The sequence below is a fragment of the Hyperoodon ampullatus genome, assembly GCF_949752795.1.
Source record: "Hyperoodon ampullatus genome assembly, chromosome: 7".
Classification (NCBI taxonomy): domain Eukaryota; kingdom Metazoa; phylum Chordata; class Mammalia; order Artiodactyla; family Ziphiidae; genus Hyperoodon; species Hyperoodon ampullatus.
The window spans coordinates 72763119-72786404 of record NC_136920.1 but is presented as its reverse complement, the minus strand read 5'-3'; the positions used below and the strand labels follow the sequence as shown (position 1 = coordinate 72786404).

At 42.2% G+C, this 23286-nt stretch overlaps 1 protein-coding gene across 1 annotated transcript in view; it reads left to right on the top strand.

Moving 5' to 3' along the window:
- SERGEF (secretion regulating guanine nucleotide exchange factor) overlaps nt 1-23286 on the top strand; it is a gene marked incomplete at its 5' end in the record, with an annotated part of 221639 nt that overhangs the window by 115453 nt on the left and 82900 nt on the right. Inside the window, one exon of the mRNA XM_079709338.1 lies at nt 22786-22822. Coding sequence (XP_079565464.1) covers nt 22786-22822 — 37 coding nt within the window. The remainder of the gene's footprint in view (nt 1-22785; nt 22823-23286) is intronic.

Sequence of the window (23286 nt, the reverse complement as noted above, 5' to 3'; positions counted from 1 at the left end):
AATGGGAGAAAATATTTGCAAATGAAGCAACTGACAAAGGATTAATCTCCAAAATTTACAAGCAGCTCATGCAGTCAATAACAAAAAAACAAACAACCCAATCCAAAAATGGGCAGAAGACCTAAATAGACATTTCTCCAAAGAAGATATACAGATTGCCAACAAACACATGAAAGGATGCTCAACATCACTAATCATTAGAGAAATGCAAATCAAAACTACAATGAGGTATCACCTCACACCGGTCAGAATGGCCATCATCAAAAAATCTACAAACAGGGCTTCCCTGGTGGCGCAGTGGTTGAGAGTCCGCCTGCTGATGCAGGGGACACGGGTTCGTGCTCCGGTTCGGGAAGATCCCACGTGCCGTGGAGCGGCTGGGCCCGTGAGCCATGGCCGCTGAGCCTGTGCGTCCGGAGCCTGTGCTCCACAACGGGAGAGGCCACAATAGTGAGAGGCCCGCGCACCGCAAAAAAAAAAAAAAAAAAAAAAAAAAAAAATCTACAAACAATAAATGCTGGAGAGGGTGTGGAGAAAAGGGAACCCTCTTGCACTGTTGGTGGGAATGTACATTGATACAGCCACTTTGGAGAACAGTATGGAGGTTCCTTAAAAAACTAAAATCAGAACTACTGTACAACCTAGCAATCCCACTACTGGGTATATACCCTGAGAAAACCGTAATTCAAAAAGAGTCATGTACCAAAATGTTCATTGCGGCTCTATTTACAATAGCCAGGACATGGAAGCAACCTAAGTGTCCATTGGCTGATGAATGGATAAAGAGGATGTGGCACATATATACAATGGAATATTATTCAGCCATAAAAAGAAACAAAATTGAGTTATTTGTAGTGAGGTGGATGGACCTAGAGTCTGTCATACAGAGTGAAATAAGTCAGAAAGAGAAAAACAAATACCGTATGCTAACATATATATGTGGAATCTAAAAAAAAAAAAAAAAAAGGTTCTGAAGAACCTAGGGGCAGGACAGGAATAAAGACGCAGACGTAGAGAATGGACTTGAGGACACGGGGAGGGGGAAGGGTAAGCTGGGACGAAGTGAGAGAGTGGCATGGACATATATACACTACCAAATGTAAAATCGATAGCTAGTGGGAAGCAGCCACATAGCACAGCAAGATCAGCTTGGTGCTTTGTGACCACCTAGAGGGGTGGGATAGGGAGGGTGGGAGGGAGACGAAAGAGGGAAGAGATATGGGGATATATGTATATGTATAGCTGATTCACTTTGTTGTACAGCAAAAACTAACACACCATTGTAGAGCAATTATACTCCAATAAAGATGTTTTAAAAATAAGTAAATAAAGTAAAAAAAGAAACAAAAAACAATTAGGCCCAGCTGGAGACAGCCCTCCCACTTTTGGTAGACTTCCATTTTTAGAAGGACCTTTTTGATTTTAAGCTGTTCTTTGACATTTTAAGCATTTCTATCCATTGATCCTCATTCTGCCATCTCATTCTGCAATCTGATTCCTTTTCTCCCTGTCCCGTGGCCCTTGTACCATTCAAGTTTTCTCTTCCCCAGACTGAAAACACTTATTTTTTTTTCCCTGTATTTTTTACATGACATGTTGTAGCATAGCAGTAAGTGTACTCTCTGGAATCACACGTAATTGGATTTAAATTCAGCTATGCCACCTACTAACTGAGATATTGGACAAGTTAACTTCTCTGAACCTTGGTTTCCTTATCTATGCATATGTTATAGGATTAATTCAGAGATTAAATGAGCTAATGCATGCAAATCTCTTAATCACTTTCCCATGTCACATTATATACACCCAATACATAGTAGCCACTATTATTATTTCCATAGTTACCCTTTTCCAATTTTGTTCTTTTTTTTTTCCTGGATGTGATTTATTTTGACAATGACCTTAATAAAATATGCTGCTCGAATTACACAAGTGTCTTAAAAAAGTTCAAAGTCCTTTATCCAATAATTCTACTTTTTATAAAATTTATCCCAAGGAAATAATCAGAAATAAGCAAAAATTTTTGGTCAACAGTGTTTGTCACAACACAGTTTATAATGGCAAAATATTGAAAGCAATCTAGGTAACTAAGAATAGGGAAATAATGAAATTACGGCACATTCCTATGATGCTATAAAGCCATAAAAATCACATATTTAATGAAAGTGATGACATGGGAAACATAACATTTTGTTAAGTGCCAAAGTCATAATATAAAACAGAATATATAGCATGACCCTAACTGTGTTTCTGAAGTTATGTATATTTTATTCACACACAGACAAATATTGTTAGGGAAAGGATTGAAAGGAAACATGCCATGTGTTAATAGTGAGTGGTGGGATTATAGGTGTTCTTTATTTTCCTCACTATATTTTTTTCATAATAACTATGAACTATTTTTATAATCTGAAAAAAATTAACAAATTTTATTTTAAAATAATTTTATGTATGGAGCCTAGAATAGAACCTGCCAGGCCACAACTTTGTCCTGAGCCAGAAAAGTTGCAGAGTCACATCAGTAGATCAAGAGAGTACCTCTGATGGTCACTCAGCTAGGAACTGGCCTGAAGGCAGTGGGATTCTAGGAGGCTGCCCCTGGGGACAGGATGGCAGTGCTCATTAGACTGTTGACTAGTGGGGCTGCCCCTAGGAAGGAAGTCTGTCTGGCTGGGTCACATGGCACAGTCAGTTGCCGCAGATACAACAGTTACTCTTGGTGCTGTATTCATTGTTATACTGCACACGCTTGTTATGATAAGCTTTGATGTCTCTGCCACATCTTATCTGCATCCTTGGCTTTTTAATCCCAGAAAGAATAAAGCCTTAGGATCTGGACCTCTAGACTTTGTTTTGTTTTGTTCTGTTCTAATCAAAAATGCAAAATTGATTCTTAGTGTGAGGGGCTCCAGGGCACCAGAGGGCCTCTTGGTCAGGGGCCATGTTCAGGTGGTCCTGCCCTACGCCTGGCAATGGCCCAGCCAAGCTCTACTGTGTAGCTGCTGAAGCAAAGGTAAAGATTCTTGCGTCCTGTGCACAATGGCTCAGTCAGCCTGTAGGCTTGTTTTTGTTGCTACTGTTGCTGGGGATAGAACTGAGAGGGGAAGGAGCTGTGTTGTCTCCATCCACACACTAGGGGTCCACTTTCTAACTGCTCCCACCCTGGGGCATGACCCAGGGGCTTTTCCTCAGGCCTTGTGCGATCTACCTGTCTTGTTGTGGGAGGCCATTCTGTTTATCCAGTGACTCAAATTCTGAACATCTGAAGAATCATCTAGTCTCTGAATTCAACCAATACTTACAGAGCTCAAAGCATTTATGAGACCCTGGTAAGGAGTTGAGGAAATTCAGATAAATCCAGTGTCATTCATCTAGCATTTCCTGAGTACCTACTCTGTGTGTCAGATTCTGAGCCATGAACTGTGGGAGGTACACAGATGTGAGTGACTTTAATTCAACAAACATCTGATTAGGACCTGCTATGTTCAGGGCACTGTGCAAAGCACTAGGGAAGTAGATTAATGAGACACAGTCTTCATGCTTAAGGAAGTGGCAACCTATGTAATCTGGGAAGAGAGAGACGCGGGAACCACTTAATAATAAGTGGAATAAGTACTATTTCTATAGCAGGGCCCAGAGGAGAGAGTAATTACTTCTGAAGTGGCCTGGCTACTTACTGGCTATGTGCTTTTAGTCAAGGTATTTAACCATTCTATTCCTTAGTGAATGTATCAAATAAAGATATGATGAGTTAATTCCCATAAAGTGCCTAGAATGGGATTTAGCAGACATAGATGTTAACAATCCTTTCCCTTCTCCTCTTCACCTCCCTCCTTCCCAAGGATGAATGGTGAAGATTTCCCTGAACGGAGGGGAGAGCATGAGCGAGGCGTGATGAGGAGCAGGGTGGCAGAATGGGTGTATGGGGTCTGATGAGGCTGGCATGCAAGTACTTGTGGATAATTCTACTGGGGAAAGAGACTAGAGAACTACACTAGGTCCAGACCATGGAGGATCTTCAATACCAGACAAGGAATGTGGGTTTGGGCGACAAAGAGCAAACTAATCCATGTGTACTTTCGGAAGAGCATCTTGGCAGGGCAAGGAGAGGTTGGGGAAGAGAGGGACACCACAGAAGCCGCTGCAGAATTCCAGGCAAGAGTGAAGGCCAGAAGTAAGACACTTCTCTGATTCCCTTAGTGTGGTAGGGGCTGAGGAAGAGATTTAGTTCTCTTTCTGTGGGCCTGCCTGTGGGTTTCTTGCTGAAGGAACATTGGTTTGAGTGACAGTTTGTCCCATGTAGCCCGTACATTTTAATATTCTGAGATTATGTTCAGTCTCTGACCTCAAGGCTGATCCACCCATACATTCCTGCCCACTTAGCTGCACTCATTGCATTGTATGTGAGGTGAACATATATATGAGACTTCCTGTGCTTGGACACCAGTGGCTTGCACAGAGCCGGGCAGCTGTGGAACCTGCTGAAATCTCATTGCAGGGGAGCTTTTATGAAGAGAAGCGTAATATTTAAAATTACAACAATGAAAATTCATATAAAGACATATTTTCCAGAGGCCTTATAATATAAAAAGAGTTGGATATCACAGGAGATTGAAGTAACATTTATTGAACTACGTCTAAGTATCAGGAGCTGGGGTGGGTTCTTTGGCATACTTGATCTCACTGAATCTTTGCAATCCTGTGATGCAAGCATTAGTGTACCTGTTATACAGTGAAGAAATGAAGGCTCAGAGGTACAGTCTTTATGCCCAAGGTCAGGTGACTTAACAAGTGTCAGACTTGGGACCAGGCTCTTAATCTCCATGAGCCTCAATTTTCTCATCTACCTTCAATACCTTTACTTCTTTGCTCAGTTCCCCTGTATGAGACCAGTCCACTGTCCCACACACAGTCCAGCTGCTACCTTCCTTGCCCAGGATCCCGTTCCCCACCAGGCCACTGCTGTCCAGCCAGGCTCTGAGCCTGCACTGGGCTGCTGCCGCCCCTGCTGAGCCACTTGCCTCACATGGGTTCCCATCATCCACTCCCCTACTTGGTCACCTTCCTTCCTTTTGGACTGAATTATTCAGGAAGGAAGGCTATACTTTTTACCTTACTTTTCTCTTTTTCCTTTTTGTTTGTTTTGGTTGAAATATAACATAAACACAGTAATATGTGCAGATCTTAAGTATTCAACTCAATGAATTTTTACATTTGTACATACCTATGCAATCACCCAAATTAGGTACCTCAGCAAGCCTCCCTCATGCCTCTTCTCAGATACATCCACCCCAAGATTACCACTGTTCCACACTTTCACCGTAGATTAGTTTTGCTTATTTAAATTTTTTAAACACCTTTATTGGAGTATAATTGCTTTACATTGTTGTGTTAGCTGCTTCTGTATAACAAAGTGAATATTTAAAATTTTTAACTTTTTATTTTGAAATAATTTCAAATTTATAGAAAAGTTGCAAGAATAACATAAAGAACTCTCCAAATCCTTCACCCAGACACAGCATGTTTTAACATTTTACCATATTTGTGTGCATTTGTGTGTGTCTCTGTCTCTCTTTTCTAAAAATTTAACATTGGTAGAACACTGTTATCTAATCTACAGAGCATCTTCAAATTTCTCCAGTTGTCTCAATGATATCTTTTTTTTTTTTTTTTGCGGTACGCGGGCCTCTCACTGTTGTGGCCTCTCCCGTTGCGGAGCACAGGCTCTGGACGCGCAGGCTCAGTGGCCATGGCTCATGGGCCCAGCTGCTCCGCGGCATGTGGGATCTTCCTGGACCGGGGCACGAACCCGTGTCCCCTGCATCGGCAGGCAGACTCTCAACCACTGTGCCACCAGGGAAGCCCTCAATGATATCTTTTATGACAATTTTTCACTTTGATGTAGGATTCAATCCAGGATCATATATTGCATTTAATTGTCATGTCGTTTTGGTTCCTTTAATTTGGAAGAGCTTTTCCTTATCTTTTATGACATTGATATTTTTAAGAGAACAGGACAGTTGTTTTGTATAATGGCCCTCAATTTGGTTCTATCTGATTTTTCCTCATGATTAGATTTCATTAGGCACTTGCAGCAGAAATACTAAATAAGTGATGTTTCTTTAATGCATCACATGAACAGGCAACTGATGTTGATTTATCCCACTGGCAGTGATGCTAACTTAGATCACTTGGGTAAGGTGGTGTCTGCCTCCTTTCTCTACCATAAAGCTACCATTTCTCCTTTCTTTGTAATTAAGTAATCTGTGAAGAGATACTGTGTGACTCTGTAAATACCCTGTTCCTCTTCATACTTTTGCCCAGTAGTTTTAACATCCATTAATGATTCTTGCTTGAATTCACTATTACTATTGCAAAATTATTTTCTTGCCCAATTATTCCTTTTACATTTATAATTTTTTACATTGTACTATAATGAAGAGCTTTCCCTGCTCCCCTATTTATTATTCATAAGTATAGTATGTACTTATGAATTTTTATTTTATTCAGTGAGTTATAATCTGTTGTCATTATTCATTTTGATGCCCAAATTCTCCCTGATTTAGCCAGTGGGAGATCCTTCAAGCTTCTGTGTCCTTTTGACATGTCACTGTCATTCTTTAATCACTTCCTTTCTTCCTGGCCCAAATAGATGTTCCAGGCTCAACTTGTTCTTTCCCTGTCTCAACCCTCGAATCAGCCATTCCTTCAAGGAGCTCTGGTTCTTCTTAGTTAAACAGTATTTAAAAGCCAAGATCAGTGCACCAAGTGACCTCATTGCTGCTGGGATGTCTTTGCTTCTGGGCAATTTCATACTGATTTAACTCAGCCTGTGTGTGTGTGCATGTATAATACTGTGAGTTCATACTGATACCTTTAATTCTAACTCTTGTGTCCACGGGGTTCCTCTTTGCCCTCTCTCATTACATATTTGTGTTTTCTTTGTCTGCAATGAAAACTCTAGCTCCCAAGAACATTAATGTATTTCCCCATTTGCACAGTCCTAAAATATATACAAAATACTTTCAGAATTAATACATGCATACTGCTATGGAAAAAAAAAATGAATCCACTAAGTAGAGTTAAGGATGTTTTTAACAGCTCTTTTTGTTTTCAAAAGGACCTTGTTTAGTCAAAGTACTCTGTTTAAAAGTTACTAGGGGGTGTGGTAAGAAGGGAGTTAGCGTCTCCCCACAACTAGGGTGTCTGCCCGCGGAGGAGGGGGGAGGAGCAGTGGAGGCCAGACAAGATCAGTGCCCCCTCCTCTGGCTTCCCTGGTGGCACAGTGGCTGAGAGTCCGCCTGCCGATGCAGGGGACACGGGTTCGTGCCCCGGTCTGGGAAGATCCCACATGCCATGGAGCGGCTGGGCCCGTGAGCCATGGCCGCTGAGCCTGCGCGTCCGGAGCCTGTGCTCCGCAACGGGAGAGGCCACAACAGTGAGAGGCCCGTGTACAGAAAAAAAAAAAAAAAAAAAGATCGGTGCCCCTGAGGCCAGGGAGATCAGGAGAGGCAGGTGGGAGGGGCCCTGTGGGAGGAGAGAGAGAGGAGCAGAGGGCGACTGACCTGTCCACTTGGGCACGGGGAGCCTGCTGAGCTCCCTGGCTGGTCCCCTGCCCTCCAAGGCCCCGCCTTCCCCCCACCAGCAGCATTAGTCCTGGGGGCATAGGAGGGAGGCAGGGAGATAGGAGAGGCAGGTGGGAGGGGCCCTCCCAGACCCCAGACCGGAGGAGCAGTCTGGCGTTTGCCCAGACTGTGGGGCAAAGTAGCGTTTGCTCTGCCTACTTGAGCCCAGGAAGCCTGCTAGGCTCCCAGGTGAGATCCCCTGCCCTCTGAGACCAGGGTGGGGGGCACGCCTGGGCCCCTTCGGTTCCTTGAGCCTAAGCCACACACCCCCACAGCCCCCAGGGCCTTTTCCAGCCCTGTGGGTCCTGAGCATTGGCCCTCCCCACCGCCCAAATCTTGCCCTTGCTTAGGCCCCGCTCTCCACGCCCAAGGCCTTCCCCCCAACCCCTGCCTTTTCTTTTTTCTTTTTCTTTTTTTCCTTTCCCTCCTCTTTTTTACTATTGTGGTACTGATGTACCTTCCGGTTGTTGATTCATCTATGTTTTTATTTTTACATTCTTTCTAACATATCTGTTCGTTTCCTAGTCTAATTTTATTTTTCACTTCGTTATTTTTCTCTCTTTTTTTTGCCACCCCACACAACTTGCAGGATCTTGATTTGTGAGCTGGGGATCGGGGGGAGGCTCCTGCGGTGGGAGCTCTGAGTCCAAACCACTGGACTAACAGAGAACCTCAGAACCCAGGGAATATTCATCGGAGTGAGGTCTCACAGAGTTCCTCATCTCAGCTCCAAGACCCAACTCTACCCAATAGCCTACAAACTCCAGTGTTGGAAACCTCAGGCCAAACAACCAGTAAAACAGGAACACAATCCCACTCATAAAAAAAAAAAAAAAAATGAGAAGGCAAAAAAATATCTCAGATGAAGGAGCAAGGTAAAAACCTACAAGACCAAATAAATGAAGAGGAAGTAGGCAATCTACCTGAAAAAGAATTCAGAGTAATGATAGTAAAGATGATCCAGAATCTCAGAAATAGAATGGAAGCACGGATTGAGAAAATATAAGAAATGTGTAACAAAGATCTAGAAGAACTAAAGAACAAACAAACAGAGATGAAAAACACAATAACTGAAATGAAAAATACACTAGAAGGAATCAATAACAGAATAATGGAGGCAGAAAAACAAATAAGTGAGCTGGAAGACAAAATGGTGGAAATAACTGCCAAGGAGCAGAATAAAGAAAAAAGAATGAAAAGAATTCAAGGCAATCTCAGAGACCTCTGTGACAACACTAAATGCACCAACATTCGAATTATAGGGGTCCCAGAAGAAGAAGAGAATAAGAAAGGGTCTGAGAAAATATTTGAAGAGATTATAGTGGAAAACTTCCCTAACGTGGGAAAGGAAATAGTCATCCAAGTCCAGGTAGCACAGAGAGTCCCATACAGGATAAACCCTAGGAAAAAAACACCAAGACACATATTAATCAAACTAACAAAAATTAAATTCAAAGAAAAAATATTAAAAGCAGCAAGGGAAAAACAAAAAATAACATACAAAGGACTCCCCATAAGGTTATCAGCTGATTTTTCAGTGGAAACTCTGCAGGCCAGAAGAGAGTGACAGGATATACTTAAAGTGATGAAAGAGAAAAATCTACAACCAGGATTACTCTACCCAGCAAGGATCTCATTCAGATTTGATGGAGAAGTCAAAAGCTTTTCAGACAAACAAATCTAAGAGAATTCAGCACCACCAAACCAGCTTTAAAACAAATGCTAAAGAAACTTCTCTAAGCGGGAAACACAAGAGAAGAAAAAGACCCACAAAAACAAACCCAAAACAATTAAGAAAATGGTAATAGGAACATACATATCTATAATAACCTTGAATGTAAATGGATTAAATGCCCCAACCAAAAGACACAGACTGGCTGAATGGATACAAAAACAAGACCCATATATATGCTGTCTACAAGAGACCCACTTCAGACCTAGGGACACATACAGACTGAAAGTGAAGGGATGGAAAAGATATTCCATGCAATTGGAAATCAAAAGAAAGCTGGAGTAGCAATACTCATATCAGATAAAATAGACTTTAAAATAAAGACTGTTACAAAAGATAAGGAGGGACACTACATAATGATCAAAGGATCAGTCCAAAAGGAAGATATAACAATTATAAATGTTGATGCACCCAACACAGGAGCATCCCAGTACATAAGGCAAATGGGAACAACCGTGAAAGGAGAAATCATCAGTAACAGAATAATAGTACGGGACTTTAACACCCCACTTACACCAATGGACAGTCATCCAAACAGAAAATAAATAAGGAAACACAAGCTTTAAATGACACAACTGACCAGATAGATCTAATAGATATTTATAGAACATTCCACCCAAATGTGGCAGAATATACTTCTCAAGTGCACATGGAACATTCTCCAGGATAGATCACATCTTGGGTCACAAATCAAGCCTCGGAAAATTTAAGAAAATTGAAATCGTATCAAGCATCTTTTCTGACCACAACACTGTGAGACTGGAAATCAATTACAGGAAGAAAACTGTAAAAAACACAAATACATGGAGGCTAAACGGTGCACTACTAAATAACCAAGAGGTCACTGAAGAAATCAAAGAAGAAATTTTAAAAATACATAGAAACAAATGACAACAAAAACACGACAACCCAAAACCTATGGGATGCAGCAAAAGCAGTTTTAAGAGGGAAGTTTATACCAATTCAACTTCACCTCAAGAAACAAGAAAAATCTCAAATAAACCACCTAACCCTACACTTAAAACAACTAGAGAAAGAAGAACAAAGAAAACCCAAAGTCAGTAGAAGGAAAGAAATCATAAAGATCAGAGCAGAAATAAATGAAATAGAAACAAAGAAAACAATAGCAAAGATCAGTAAAACTAGAAGCTGGTTCTTTGAGAAGATAAACAAAAATTGATAAACCCTTAGCCAGACTCATCAAGAAAAAGAGGGAGAGGACTCAAATCAATAAAATTAGAAATGAAAAAGGAGAAATCACAACTCACACTGTAGAAATACAAGGGATTATAAGAGACTACTATAAACAACTATATGCCAATAAAATGGACAACCATGAAGAAATGGACAAATTCTTGGAAAGGTACAATTTTCCAAGACTGAACCAGGAAGAATTAGAAAATATAAACAGACATATCACAAGTAATGAAGTTGAAACCGTAATTACAAGTCTTCCAACAAACAAAAGTCCAGGACCAGATGACTTCACAGGCAAATTCTATCAAACATTTAAAGAAGAGCTAACACCTATCCTTCTCAAACTCTTCCAAAAAATTGCAGAGGGATAAACACTCCCAAGTTCATTGTACGAAGCCACCATCACCCTGATACCAAAACCAGAAAAAGGTATCATGAAAAAAGAAAATTATAGACCAATATCACTGATGAAAATAGATGCAAAAATCCTGAACAAAATACTAGCAAACAAAATGCAACAGCACATTAAAAGGATCATACACCATGATCAAGTGAGATTTATCCCAGGGATGCAAGGATTCTTCAATATATGCAAATCAATCAGTGTGATACACCACATTAACAAACTAAGGAATAAAAACCATATGATCATCTCAATAGATGCAGAAAAAGCTTTTGACAAAATTCAACACCCATTTATGATAAAACCTCTCCAGAAAATGGGCATAGAGGGAACCTATCTCAACATAGTAAAGGCCATATATGACAAACCCACAGTGAACATCATACTTAATGGTGAAAAACTGAAAGCATTTCCTCTAGGATCAGGAACAAGACAAGGATATCCACTCTCGCCACTCTTATTCAACATAGTTTTGGAAGTCCTAGCTACAGCAATCAGAAGAAAAAGAAATAAAAGGAATACAAATTGGAAAAGAAGAAGTAAAACTGTCACTCTTTGCAGATGACATGATACTATACATAGAAAATTCTAAAGATGCCACCAGAAAACTACTAGAACTAATCAATTAATTTGGTAAGGTTGCAGGATACAAAATTAATGCACAGAAATCTCCTGCATTCCTATACACCAACAACGAAAAGTCAGAAAGAGAAATTAAGGAAACACTCCCATTTACCATTGCAACAAAAAGAATAAAATACCTAGGAATAAACCTGCCTAAGGAGGCGAAAGACTTGTACTCAGAAAACTATAAAACACTGATGAAAGAAATCAAAGATGACATAAACAGATGGAGAAATATATCATGTTCTTGGATTGGAAGAATCAATATTGTGAAAATGACTATACTACCCAAAGCAATATACAGATTCAGTGCAATCCCTATCAAGCTACCAATGGCATTCTTCACGGAATTAGAACAAAAAATTTTACAATTTTTATGGAAACACAAAAGACCCCGAATAGCCAAAGTAATCTTAAGAAAGAAAAACGGAGTTGGAGGAATCAGGCTCCCCGACTTCAAACTATACCACAAAGCTACAGTAATCAAGACAGTATGGTTCTGGCACAAAAATAGAAATATAGATCAGTGGTACAGGATAGAATGCCCAGAGATAAACCCACACACATATGGGAACTTAATTTACGACAAAGGAGGCAAGGATATACGATGGAGAAAAGACAGCCTCTTCAATAAGTGGTGCTGGAAAAACTGTACAGCTGTTCATGTAAAAGAATGAAATTAGAACACCATACACAAAAATATACTCCAAATGGATTAAAGACTTAAATGTAAGACCAGACACTATAAAACTTTTAGAGGAAAACATAGGAAAAACATTCTTTGACATAAACCACAGCAAGATCTTTTTTGACCCACTTCCTAGAGTAACAGAAATAAAAACAAAAATAAACAAATGGGACTTAATTAAACTTAAAAGCTTTTGCACAGCAAAGGAAACCATAAACAAGACAAAAGACAACCCTCAGAATGGGGGAAAATATTTGCAAATGAGACAACAGACAAAGGATTAATCTCCAAAATATACAAACAGCTCATGGAGCTCAATATCAAAAAAACAAACAATCCAGTTAAAAAATGGGCAGAAGACCTAAATAGGCATTTAACCAAGGAAGACATACAGATGGCCAAGAGGCACATGAAAAGATGCTCAACATCACTAATTATTAGAGAAATGCAAATCAAAACTACAATGGGTTATCACCTCACAACGGTCAGAATGGCCATTATCAAAAAAGCTAGAAACAATAAATGCTTGCAAGGGTGTGGTGAAAAAGGAACCCTCCTACACTGTTGGTGGGAATGTAAATTGTTACAACCACTATGGAAAACAGTATGGAAGTTCCTTAAAAAAGTAAAAATAGAGCTACCATATGACCCAGCAATCCCACTGCTGGGTATATACCCTGAGAAAACCATAATTCAAAGAGAGACATGCACCACAATGTTCATTGCAGCACTATTTATAATAGCCAGGACATGGAACCAACCTAGATGTCCATCAACAGATGAATGGATGAAGAAGATGTGGCACATATGTACAATGGACTATTACTCAGCCATATAAAGAAACGAAATTGAGTTATTTGTAGTGAGGTGGATGGACCTAGAGTCTGTCATACCGAGTGAAGTGAGAAAGAGAAAAACAAATACTGTATGCTAATGCATACATATGGAATCTAAAAAAAAAAAAAAAAGTGGTACTGATGAACCTAGTTGCAGGGCAGGAATAAAGAGGTAGACATAGAGAATGGACTTGATGACATGGGTGGGAGAGCAAAGCTGGGGCAAAGTGAGAGTAGCATCGACATATATATACTACCGAATATAAAATAGTTGGCTGGTGGGAAGCAGCAGCATAGCACAGGGAGATTGGCTTGGTGCTTTGCGATGACCTCGAGGGGTGGGATAGGGAGGATGGGAGGGAGGCGCAAGAGGGAGGGGATAATGGGGACATGTGTATGCATATGGCTGATTTGCTTTGTTGTGTGACAGAAACTAACACGGTATTGTGAAGCAATTATACTCCAATAAAGATCTATTAAAAAAATAGTTACTAGGATTGGTTCTTTTTTCCCCTCCTTCAGAACAGTTATATTATTTATTTGAAATAAGTTTGCCTATTTTTGAGCTTTATGTAGATAGTGTCATACAATATTTACTCTTCTGTGTCTGGTTTCTTTTGTTCACCACTTTCTTGAAGATTTATCCATGTTTTGAATAGCAGTAGGGTTTTTTCCCCATTGTTATAAAGTATTCTGATTATACTACACTTTATTCATTCTACTGATGATCAGTATTTGGGTAATTTTATGTTTTTATTTATTATGAATAAAGCAGCTGTGAACATTCTTGTACATGTCTTTTGATGGAAGTAAGTAATTGTTTATTTTGGGTACTTGGGAAGTAAGTATCGTTTGTTTTGGGTGTGTGTGTGTATGTGTATGTATATGTATGTATTTACCTTTAGTAGATACTGCCAAACAATTTTTCAGTGCAGTTGTTGAATTTATATTCCTGCCAGCAATGTAAGAGATTTCCAGTTATTCCACATCCTCACCAGCACTTGGTATTGGCAGTCTTTTTAAATTTCAGCCTGTGTTGGCTATTAGGGAAAGGGTTCAGTTTTTGTTTGTTTTTTACATCTTTATTGGAGCATAATTGCTTTACAATGTTGTGTTAGTTTCTGTTTTATAACAAAGTGAATCAGCTGTATGTATACATATATCCCCATACCCCCTCCCTATCCCACCCCTCTAGATGGTCACAAAGCACCCAGCTGATCTCCTTGTGCTATGCAGCTGCTTCCCACTAGCTATCTATTTTACATTTGGTAAAATGTAACTCTCTCACTTCGTCCCAGCTTCCCCTCCCCCCACACCTCCCACTGTGTCCTCAAGTCCATTCTCTGTGTCTGCTCTTTATTCCTGTCCTGCCACTAAGTTCATCAGAGCCATTTTTTTTTAAAGATTCCATTTATATGCATTAGCATACGGTATTTGTTTTTCTCTTTCTGACTTACTTCACTCTGTATGACAGACTCTAGGTCCATCCTCCTCACTACAAATAACTCAATTTCGTTTCTTTTTATGGCTGAGTAATATTTCATTGTATATATTTGCCACATCTTCTTTATCCATTCATCAGCCAATGGACATTTAGGTTGCTTCCATGTCCTGGCTATTGTAAATAGTGCTGCAATGAACATTGTGGTACATGACTCTTTTTGAATTATGGTTTTCTCAGGGTATATGCCCAGTAGTGGGATTGCTGGGTCATATGGTAGTTCTATTTTTAGTTTTTTAAGGAACCTCCATACTTTAGGGTTCAGTTTTTTTGAGAAGCATGCTGTAGGATGTTTGGCTGGCCTGAATCTGTTAATTACCTGTCTTGAGGTTGGCTGTTCAGCTCTCATGGTTGTATCCTGTTCTCAAGAGCATAAGTAACTTACTGGTGTTGCCTTTACTGAAATTCAGATGCATTGTTGTGTTAGGCGCTTTTAGTCTGTAAGGATCAGAGATACTCTCAGGTTACTTTAGTATTGTAAGGATGGTCATAAGTACTGGAAACAGGTGAAGCAAATGCCTTATAAAAGAACAACTGGAAGGTCACTTAGAATGCAAGGCAGCTCAAAAATCTAGACTTTCTTGCACCGTCAGCAATAGGATCTAGAAAACTCACATTCCAGTGACCTAGCTACTCTTCTTTAGTTTGTTCCTGCTGCTTTTGACTCTTCTGCCAGTAGCTCCTCTGTATATTAACCTTTCTTGGGTCTATATTTTCCAGCTACGGCTCCAGCTACCACCTAGAGGACTCACACCCTACAACCTTTTTCAGGCAGAATTTCCACATTAAGCCACTTCACAGGCTGTGGCCTATCTATGCATTAACCACCTTTGGGCAGGTATCCACCCATAGCCCATCCACACCAATTAGGCCACAGGTGCACATAGTATCAGCATAACAACTTAGGAGAAAGGAATTTTTCTTAGAAGTGCACTATGGGAAAAGGAAGCATTCCGGGTGCCTGTTTAGTTTAATTGTGTATATTAAATTCAAATTCAGTAGACATTTCTCAAGTCCTCTCCTTATCTGCCAGTAGAGTAACTCTGTTGAAAAAGGAAATGAGGGGCTTCCCTGGTGGTGCAGTGGTTGGGAGTCCGCCTGCCGATGCAGGGGACGCGGGTTCGTGCCCCGGTCCGGGAGGATCCCACGTGCCGCGGAGCGGCTGGGCCCGTGAGCCATGGCCGCTGGGCCTGCGCGTCCGGAGCCTGTGCTCCGCAGCGGGAGAGGCCACGGCAGTGAGAGGCCCGCGTACCACAAAAAAAAAAAAAAAAAGGAAATGAACTGTTCATAGTGAACCTATGCCAGTTCCTAACACTTATAGTTTCCTTTTACATGTTCCCAAATTATATATTTTATATGTTCTGGAAATGTATCTGCAGAACAGGGTCAAACTCAAAGTGAATTTTATTCTGTGGAAGTTGGGGGGTGGTGTGAAAGGGTTTTAGGATGTATGAGATTCACTTGTTTGTTAATATCCCATTTTAAAGATGAGGGAACTGAAGTCCAGAGAGGTGAAGAGATTTGCCCAAGGTCATATGACTAGGAAGTGGCAGGGCAAGGACTCAAATCCAAGTATTCTGGTTCCATACTTAGAGGTCTTCCCACTACCCAACACTGCCTGGGGAGACATACCCTACGGCCACACTCAAATTATTAACAGGACAAAGGAGGTTTGACAAAAGCAAACTTTAGCCAAGGGAAGTGGTAGGATTTGAGAGAAGGCAGATCTTTTAGGGGCTGAGATGATCTGGGAGACTTCCTCAAGGCAGTGGGTTTTGAACTGGGTCTTGTAAAGTTGGTAAAGTTTAGAATGGTATGGAAAAGGGAGAATGGTGCAAATAACCATGCAAAAGCTATGCTTTTAGGTAGCTCTTAAAAGCATCCAGGTTGGAGTGAAAAGGACTGAACTAAGATGGTAGCAACTGAAAAATCAAGATATTGAGAAGGCAGAATTAACAGGATCTTGAGACAGAGTAGGAGGAAGATAAAAGAGTCAGAGATCTGTTAGTCACTTGAGAGTTTGGGCCTTAGTGACTGGGGCAGTCTGGAACCAGTATCAGAAGAAGAGGGGCAGTATGTGTAGTGGTTAAGCTCACAGGCTTTGGATCAAGGCTGACCTGGGTGTATAGTGGGTGTGACTTACCTAGTTTAAGACTTATTTTCGTATAGAATGTGCAAAAAAAAAATTGCTTTGCAGGGAGAATGGGTTCTTTGCCCCTGGACTTTGAGGTGGAGGACAAGATGGAGCCTCTGGGCCCAGAGGTCTCATTTTTTGGCCTCCGTTGACATCTAGGCTTCAGTCAAAAGCTGAAGCCCTCACAAAGGGAGTTAAAGGTGTCTTTGTAAGGCTAGGTGCTTCCAGAAGCAAGCAACTGTGCTGCCTCTCTGCTGTCACCAGGACCTCCTTTGAGGCTATTTCTGAGCCTAGGGGTAAAGCTCCGTTGGCTGACAGGACTGCACTTTGCTGTAAAACATGCCCAGACTCCCAGCCTGCTTTTCTAACAGGTTTGGAAATTCTGGTTTGTCTCCCCAGAGTTCTAAGCAGATGGCAACTGGGTTAGGGCAGAGTTTAGCAAAGGCTGCACTGAAGCGCCCATTCCCTTCCCTGTTAACCCTGGCTGATGAGAGGCTGCTGTTCTGGAGCTGCTTCCCAGCCTGCTTTTTCCCCCCCGGGCTGGGCGGCGCCTGCCAAAGACCAGCCGAGAGGGTGGGAGCCTGAGCGGAGCAGCCAAAACCCTCCCCCAGCAGAGTCCCCCACGGAATGGACGCCCCACCCCGCCGTCACATCCTCCACACGTGCGCGTCGTTGCCATAGCATCGGCCGGCGCCCAGGCCCATTGGCGTGAGGCGGAACCAATCAGTAGGCCCCTCCGGCTGCTGCGCGCCACGGGGGGTTCCTGAGCTGCTACCCCGCCGCTGGGACGAAGCTGAGGATGGTCCCTGGTTGGTGATGGGGACAAGTCTCGGGTCCTGGCTTCTGCCTGGTTCCTCTCCTTGGAATCTCAGTGCTTCTTCCCCTGAGTCATGGTCGCACCCCGCCCCACTCTGATTTCCCCGTTCAAAGTGTGCAGAGTTGAACAACCTGGTGGAGTTCCCGGAGAGGTGATAGCTTCCACAGCGAAGGCACAGGACCAATGTTTGTTGCCGTTTTACAGCCATTTCCCCAAAGAAAAAGCCCTGGAACAGCCCTTGATAGACCTAGAGGTGGGTACTCCTAGCCCCAGGAAGATGTTTGAGCCTAGTAAACCTGGGGCTCTCCCAGCATAAGATCCCTTGATAATTGGCACAGGGTTGCCAGATGTAAGAACTGGGTGGCGGTGTATTTCCATGCTGAATGGGAATAGGAGGGGTTTAGACAGTTAACAGGACAAAGTTTGAACGAGAATGGTCACAGAATTCTGCACCTCCACCAGCTGTAACACACTGGTAAGTTACCTTACCTCTCTGAACCCCAATTGCCTCATTTGTAAAGCGGTTGTAACAAAGAAATCTTAGATTTAGTATAAGTTTAAATGAAATAATACAAGCAAAGCAGTTAGCCAGGTACCTGGCCATAAGCTCTCAATAAGGGCCTGTCAGCTGTTTTTAGAAATGGTACAAGTGTACCGGTGGAAACTGAAGTGCTCACATTCAACATTTGGCACATATTTTTACATTAATCTACTGTTTGCTTATTCATTTAGTTATTCATTCATTTAACCCATTAATGTATTCAGCATATATTTACTGGGCATCTACTACCAGTCAATTCTTAGCCCAGTTCATCCCTGTCCAACTGTATTTAGTGGGTTCCAGCCCCAAGGGGAGTTGCGGCTCCCTTCACAAGAGCTGATGGAGTCTAGCTTGGCAGGAGGGGTGCTGGGAGATCTTGTCCCTGTGGCCGTTGGGGCTTTGGAAGTTGTTTTTTGCAGCTCTGCCTCCTCAGGCTCAGTTGCCTGCACAGAGCAGACCCCTCTAGTACTTGAGCAGCACTGAGACAGGACAACTTTCCACAGGCTCCTCTGTCCCCCATCCCTCACCCTTGGGGAAATGTGCCCCCTGTATCTTGAAGGCCCCAACCAGCAAGCCGGAACCCACTTTCTCTACTGTGGGACTCTGTCACCTAGGACTGACCTCTGTTGGTGGCCCACAGTGCTTTGCTGTCCTAGGATTCCTGGAACAATCCTGTGCTTTTGATACCCCATCACCTCTACACTCTATTCTTTTAGTGCCCTTCCCTTCCGGCCTTCACTGTGCATCTCAGTGCCTGTCTCCATTTGCCTAGAGTCTCCACACCACGACTCACACTTGTTTTGTGACCATCTAACTTCTCTGGGCCGTCGTCTTTGGGCCCCTTCATGTCCTGTACTTGGGCTGTGTGGCAGAGGTGTTACTGGGCAGACACCCTGCTGGATCTCTGAGAGACAGAGGTGCTTAACACACACAGTTCATAAGCAGACATCTCATGTGTGCTAAGGGCCATGATGCGTGGCACTGTGGGAGAAGCCACGGTAGAACAGCTGGCTCCGCTTTGAGAAGTCAGGGAAGGCGTTGCCAGGAGGTAACCTAAGCAATCTTAGAGGATTTTGCTAGATGGACAGTGGGAGAAAGGGAAGTCACATCAAGGAGAATAGCATGCATAAAAGCCTGAAATCACATGATATTCTTACAGAAAATGTAGTGTGAATAGAAAAAAGGGAATATGTTCTTTGGGGTTGAGAGTTCATGAGTAGCAGGGGGAAGAAGTGAGGCCAGAGAGGTAAACAGGGGCCTACACGTGAGGGCCTTGTGAGCCATACTGTGTACTTTAGACTTTGCCCTTCCAATGCTGGGATCCTGTGGAGGGTTTTCTATAGGGGCATGGCATGTGCAGAGTTGTATGTAAGGAAGGTGAGACCCGTGGCTGTGAGGGGATGGGTTGTCTCATTTGTCCTCTAGCAATTCTCTAAGGCAGATGGGAAAATACTGTTTCCTACTTTTTACGCCTGAGAATGCTGAGGCTCCAGAGGTTAAATACCTTGCCAAAGGTCTCAGAACCCGAAAGCAGAGGACCTAGGATTCACCTGGCTTCCTGGATCTGAATCCCTTTCTCATGGGCACACTGCCATTGTTAACAGAATCTTCTAGAAAGCTGGGCAGTGAGTAGATGCTGACAGAAGCAATGTGAAGCAAATGGTCATTGATACAATCTTGTTGAAGGAGTGTAGCGCTGGGATTTTGTGGCCTGTGGTGTTCAGTCTCCTTACCTCTGTGCCAGTGCACAGACAGCAAGAAACAGCGGGGAGCTTTGAGCTTCAAGTGCAACATTGCCTTGACAAAATCCATTCATCACTGTCTTACTCATTAATTCACAGCAGCGTCTGCTGCCTGACGCTGGCGTTTGTCAGTAGCTTGTTTCTGGAAGCCCCTGGTCTTCAAGGCTGGTCAGCTCTGCAGCCCGCAGCCCCAGGGTGAGCCCGGGCAGTGAGAGGCAGGTCCTTTCTGCCTACATTTTGTAAAATGAAATAACTTTATTTTTTAAAATACAAAGGTAGCGTGACCTAGCAGTACAGAACATGAGCTTGGAGATAGGCAAACCTGGGTTTTAGTTCTATGGCTGTGCCACTTAGCAAGCTAGGAAAGTTATGTAATATATATGAACCTCAGTTCTCTTCTCTCTAAAATGAGCAAGGTCAAACCTACCTGAGAAGATGATCATGATGAGGAAGATGAGATAGTGTTTATAAAGAGCCTTGGCATGACACCTGGCACATATGAGTCCTCAATATGGTGGCTTTAATTCCTGCTCTTATTGTTCCCACCACCACCACCAGCCACCCTGCTGCTACCGTCAGTTAAAGAATGTTTGAAAAATAGAAAATAGAAGAAAAAAATCTTATAATCTCATCACCATGACACAGCTACCCTTATAATTTGTTTCCTTCAAATCTTTTTTCCCCACTACTTCAGGGTATATCAGATTTTACAGCATATTTATTTATAGCCAGGAAGGGTTTTTCCCCCTCTATGGTGGGAACTGCATTATATTTATTTTTCTTATTTTTAATAGATAATTTTTCTGATTATAAAAATAGTGTGTAAAATTTAGAGAGCATAGAAAAAGTCAAAGGGAAAACCATACTCATAATACCTCCTTTATGCTTAGCCCAGAGGCTATCACTATTAACTTTTTGGAATAACTCCTTCCAGTCTTTTATTCATATTTTATTATAGAGTTGAGATCATATTACATATACAGTTTTTATGTGGTTTTCCAGTTCATAGGATATCACGAGTTTTTTCCTTTATTGTAAACATCATTTTCCAAGGCTGCATAATAATTTCCAAGTCATCAGATGGCTCTACCATAATTTACATAGAATTCTCCTATTGTTAGACACCTGAGTTTTTTTCCCCAGTTTTTCAATCTAAGCAGCTTCCTATGACAGAACCTAGGGAACCAGCCTCAGTATAACCAGGAAGCATATGATGAACTTGTGCTGTGTGTATGGCCTGAGTGAGGCCTGGGGGGACCCCTCAGATAGATACAGAGCCTGCCTCAAAGGAGCTCAGAGACTAGTCACCCTGGAATTAGTTACTGGGGTAAAAATATACAGGTACTTCTTTGCCAGACGGTGTCAGGGAATCCACCTAAATGTGGGTAACCCTCTTCCCTGTGGAAGCTGAGGTCCTGGACGCATAACTTTTACAAAGAAAACAGCCTCCGAAGGCTTGCTGCCCATTCTCACCTACCAGTGGTTATTTGGCCTCCAATGCTCAAATGCCTTTTGAGCCTGCTACCTTGCCTGTCGGGGGCCTGTGCTAATTACCTTTGAATATCACTTCCAAGTGGTTTTTCACTGGGAAAGAGTGAGAAGCTATAGCACCAAGAAAGGAACTTGTGTGAGAATCAGGGAATCAGAGAGACCCTAGTCTTTGTTTTGACACACACACTTCCTCTGGCACCCGAGGCAAGTTATTTTCTCTTCCCAAGTGTGTTTTCTCCTTGTAGTGTTAAAGATTGGACTAGATGACCTCCAGGGCTCTTCCAATTGACATTCCATGTGTACCTGAAGCCTTTTTCTTGCCAGGAGCTAAAGTGAGCGTCCTGATAAAGGTCACAGGATGCTTCTCCAGAGTCTCAGGTTCCTTTTAATTAGTACCTGAGGAGCCATTTATACTCTTATATTCCCAATCACTTCCTTCTGGTAGCATTTGAGACATGCAGAGACTGAAAGGCAAGAAGTCTCTCTCACTGGGTGCAGCCACAGGATTCAGAACCCCAAATGATTGTCTTTTATGTATTAGGTATTTGTTCTTTATGTACTTTGTTCTTTCATTCATTCTCTCATTTAACAGGTGTTAACTGAGCCCCAAGTTTTGTGCAGTCCATCTGTGTAATACAGAGGGGAACGAGTCTCAGCGTTGTTCTCAAGACACACACAGTCTAGTGAGGAGACAGGAAAAAATGTAAAAGACAACAAGATGATTGCTGCAGTGGGGGTACATATAAGTTGCATAATGCAAGGAGTACTTGAGTCTGCCTAGAAGCAACAGCAAGAGAGTCTCTGGATGCTTTGAAGTTTTAAAGGATGAGTAGAAGTTTTCTAGGTAGGCAGTTGAGGAGAGGACATTCCCGGCAGAGAAACAGCATGTGCAAAGGCCTGGAGGTGTTGGGAGAACATATTGTGTTCAGAGAACTGCAGGTGGTTTGTGTGGCTGGAAGGTGAAAGGGAGAGTGAGCAGATGAGGAAAAGTCAAGCATTTTTCCTCAGGCAAGTCTGTTTCTACTGAATTCTTTGCTCATTTTATCAGTCCAGATGAGAGTGATGGATTTTTAGCTCAGTTTTCCAAAACTGTGATTTGTATTCCCTTATATTTCCATTTTTATAGTAACACATGTTCATTATAGAAAGTCTGAAAAATACAAAAATGTAGAAAGAAGAAAGGATTAAAAAAGTCGCTCATGGTTTCTGCCTAAAAACAAATACTTTAACACCTTGGTGTATTTCCATTCAACGGTTTTTTGTTTTTTCATTTTTTCTTTTTATGTAGTCATGAGTGTATCGTAACTATAGTCTTTTGTACATGGTGCCCCTTTCTACTTCCTAAAATTTGCAAGAAAATAGATGTTATTATCATTAAAATATAACTGATCATCAAATATAATGGCTGAAATATATTTTTTGTTTAATGTAACTTATTTTCTTTCTCTTTACAGGTCTCCTGTGGCTCAGAGCATAATCTGGCAGTGATTGGTAAGTAATTAGTATACTGATAACTGTGTTTATTCTGAAACTCATGGGCAGAATTGGAGGACTCTTGGTTAACCAAAGGCCAGGGTGCATGCGTGTGTGTATGTTGGGGAAGAGTCTGGGAAATGGAAGCCTTTGTTGACCAAGGCTTTGCCAGAAGCCCTTTTTCTAAAAATTTCTATTCAAAAAGGTGCCTGAACTGGCCTCCCTGCCTCAGGAAGTAGCATTTGGGAATATTAAAGATCTTACAGGCTGGGGGCATCCCGTGTAGAAAGCCGGACATAAAAGGGGAAGAGTGGGCTTCCCTGGTGGCGCAGTGGTTGAGAGTCCGCCTGCCGATGCAGGGGACACGGGTTCGTGCCCCGGTCCGGGAAGATCCCACATGCCGCGGAGCGGCTGGGCCCGTGAGCCATGGCCGCTGAGCCTGCGCGTCCAGAGCCTGTGCTCCGCAACGGGAGAGGCCACAA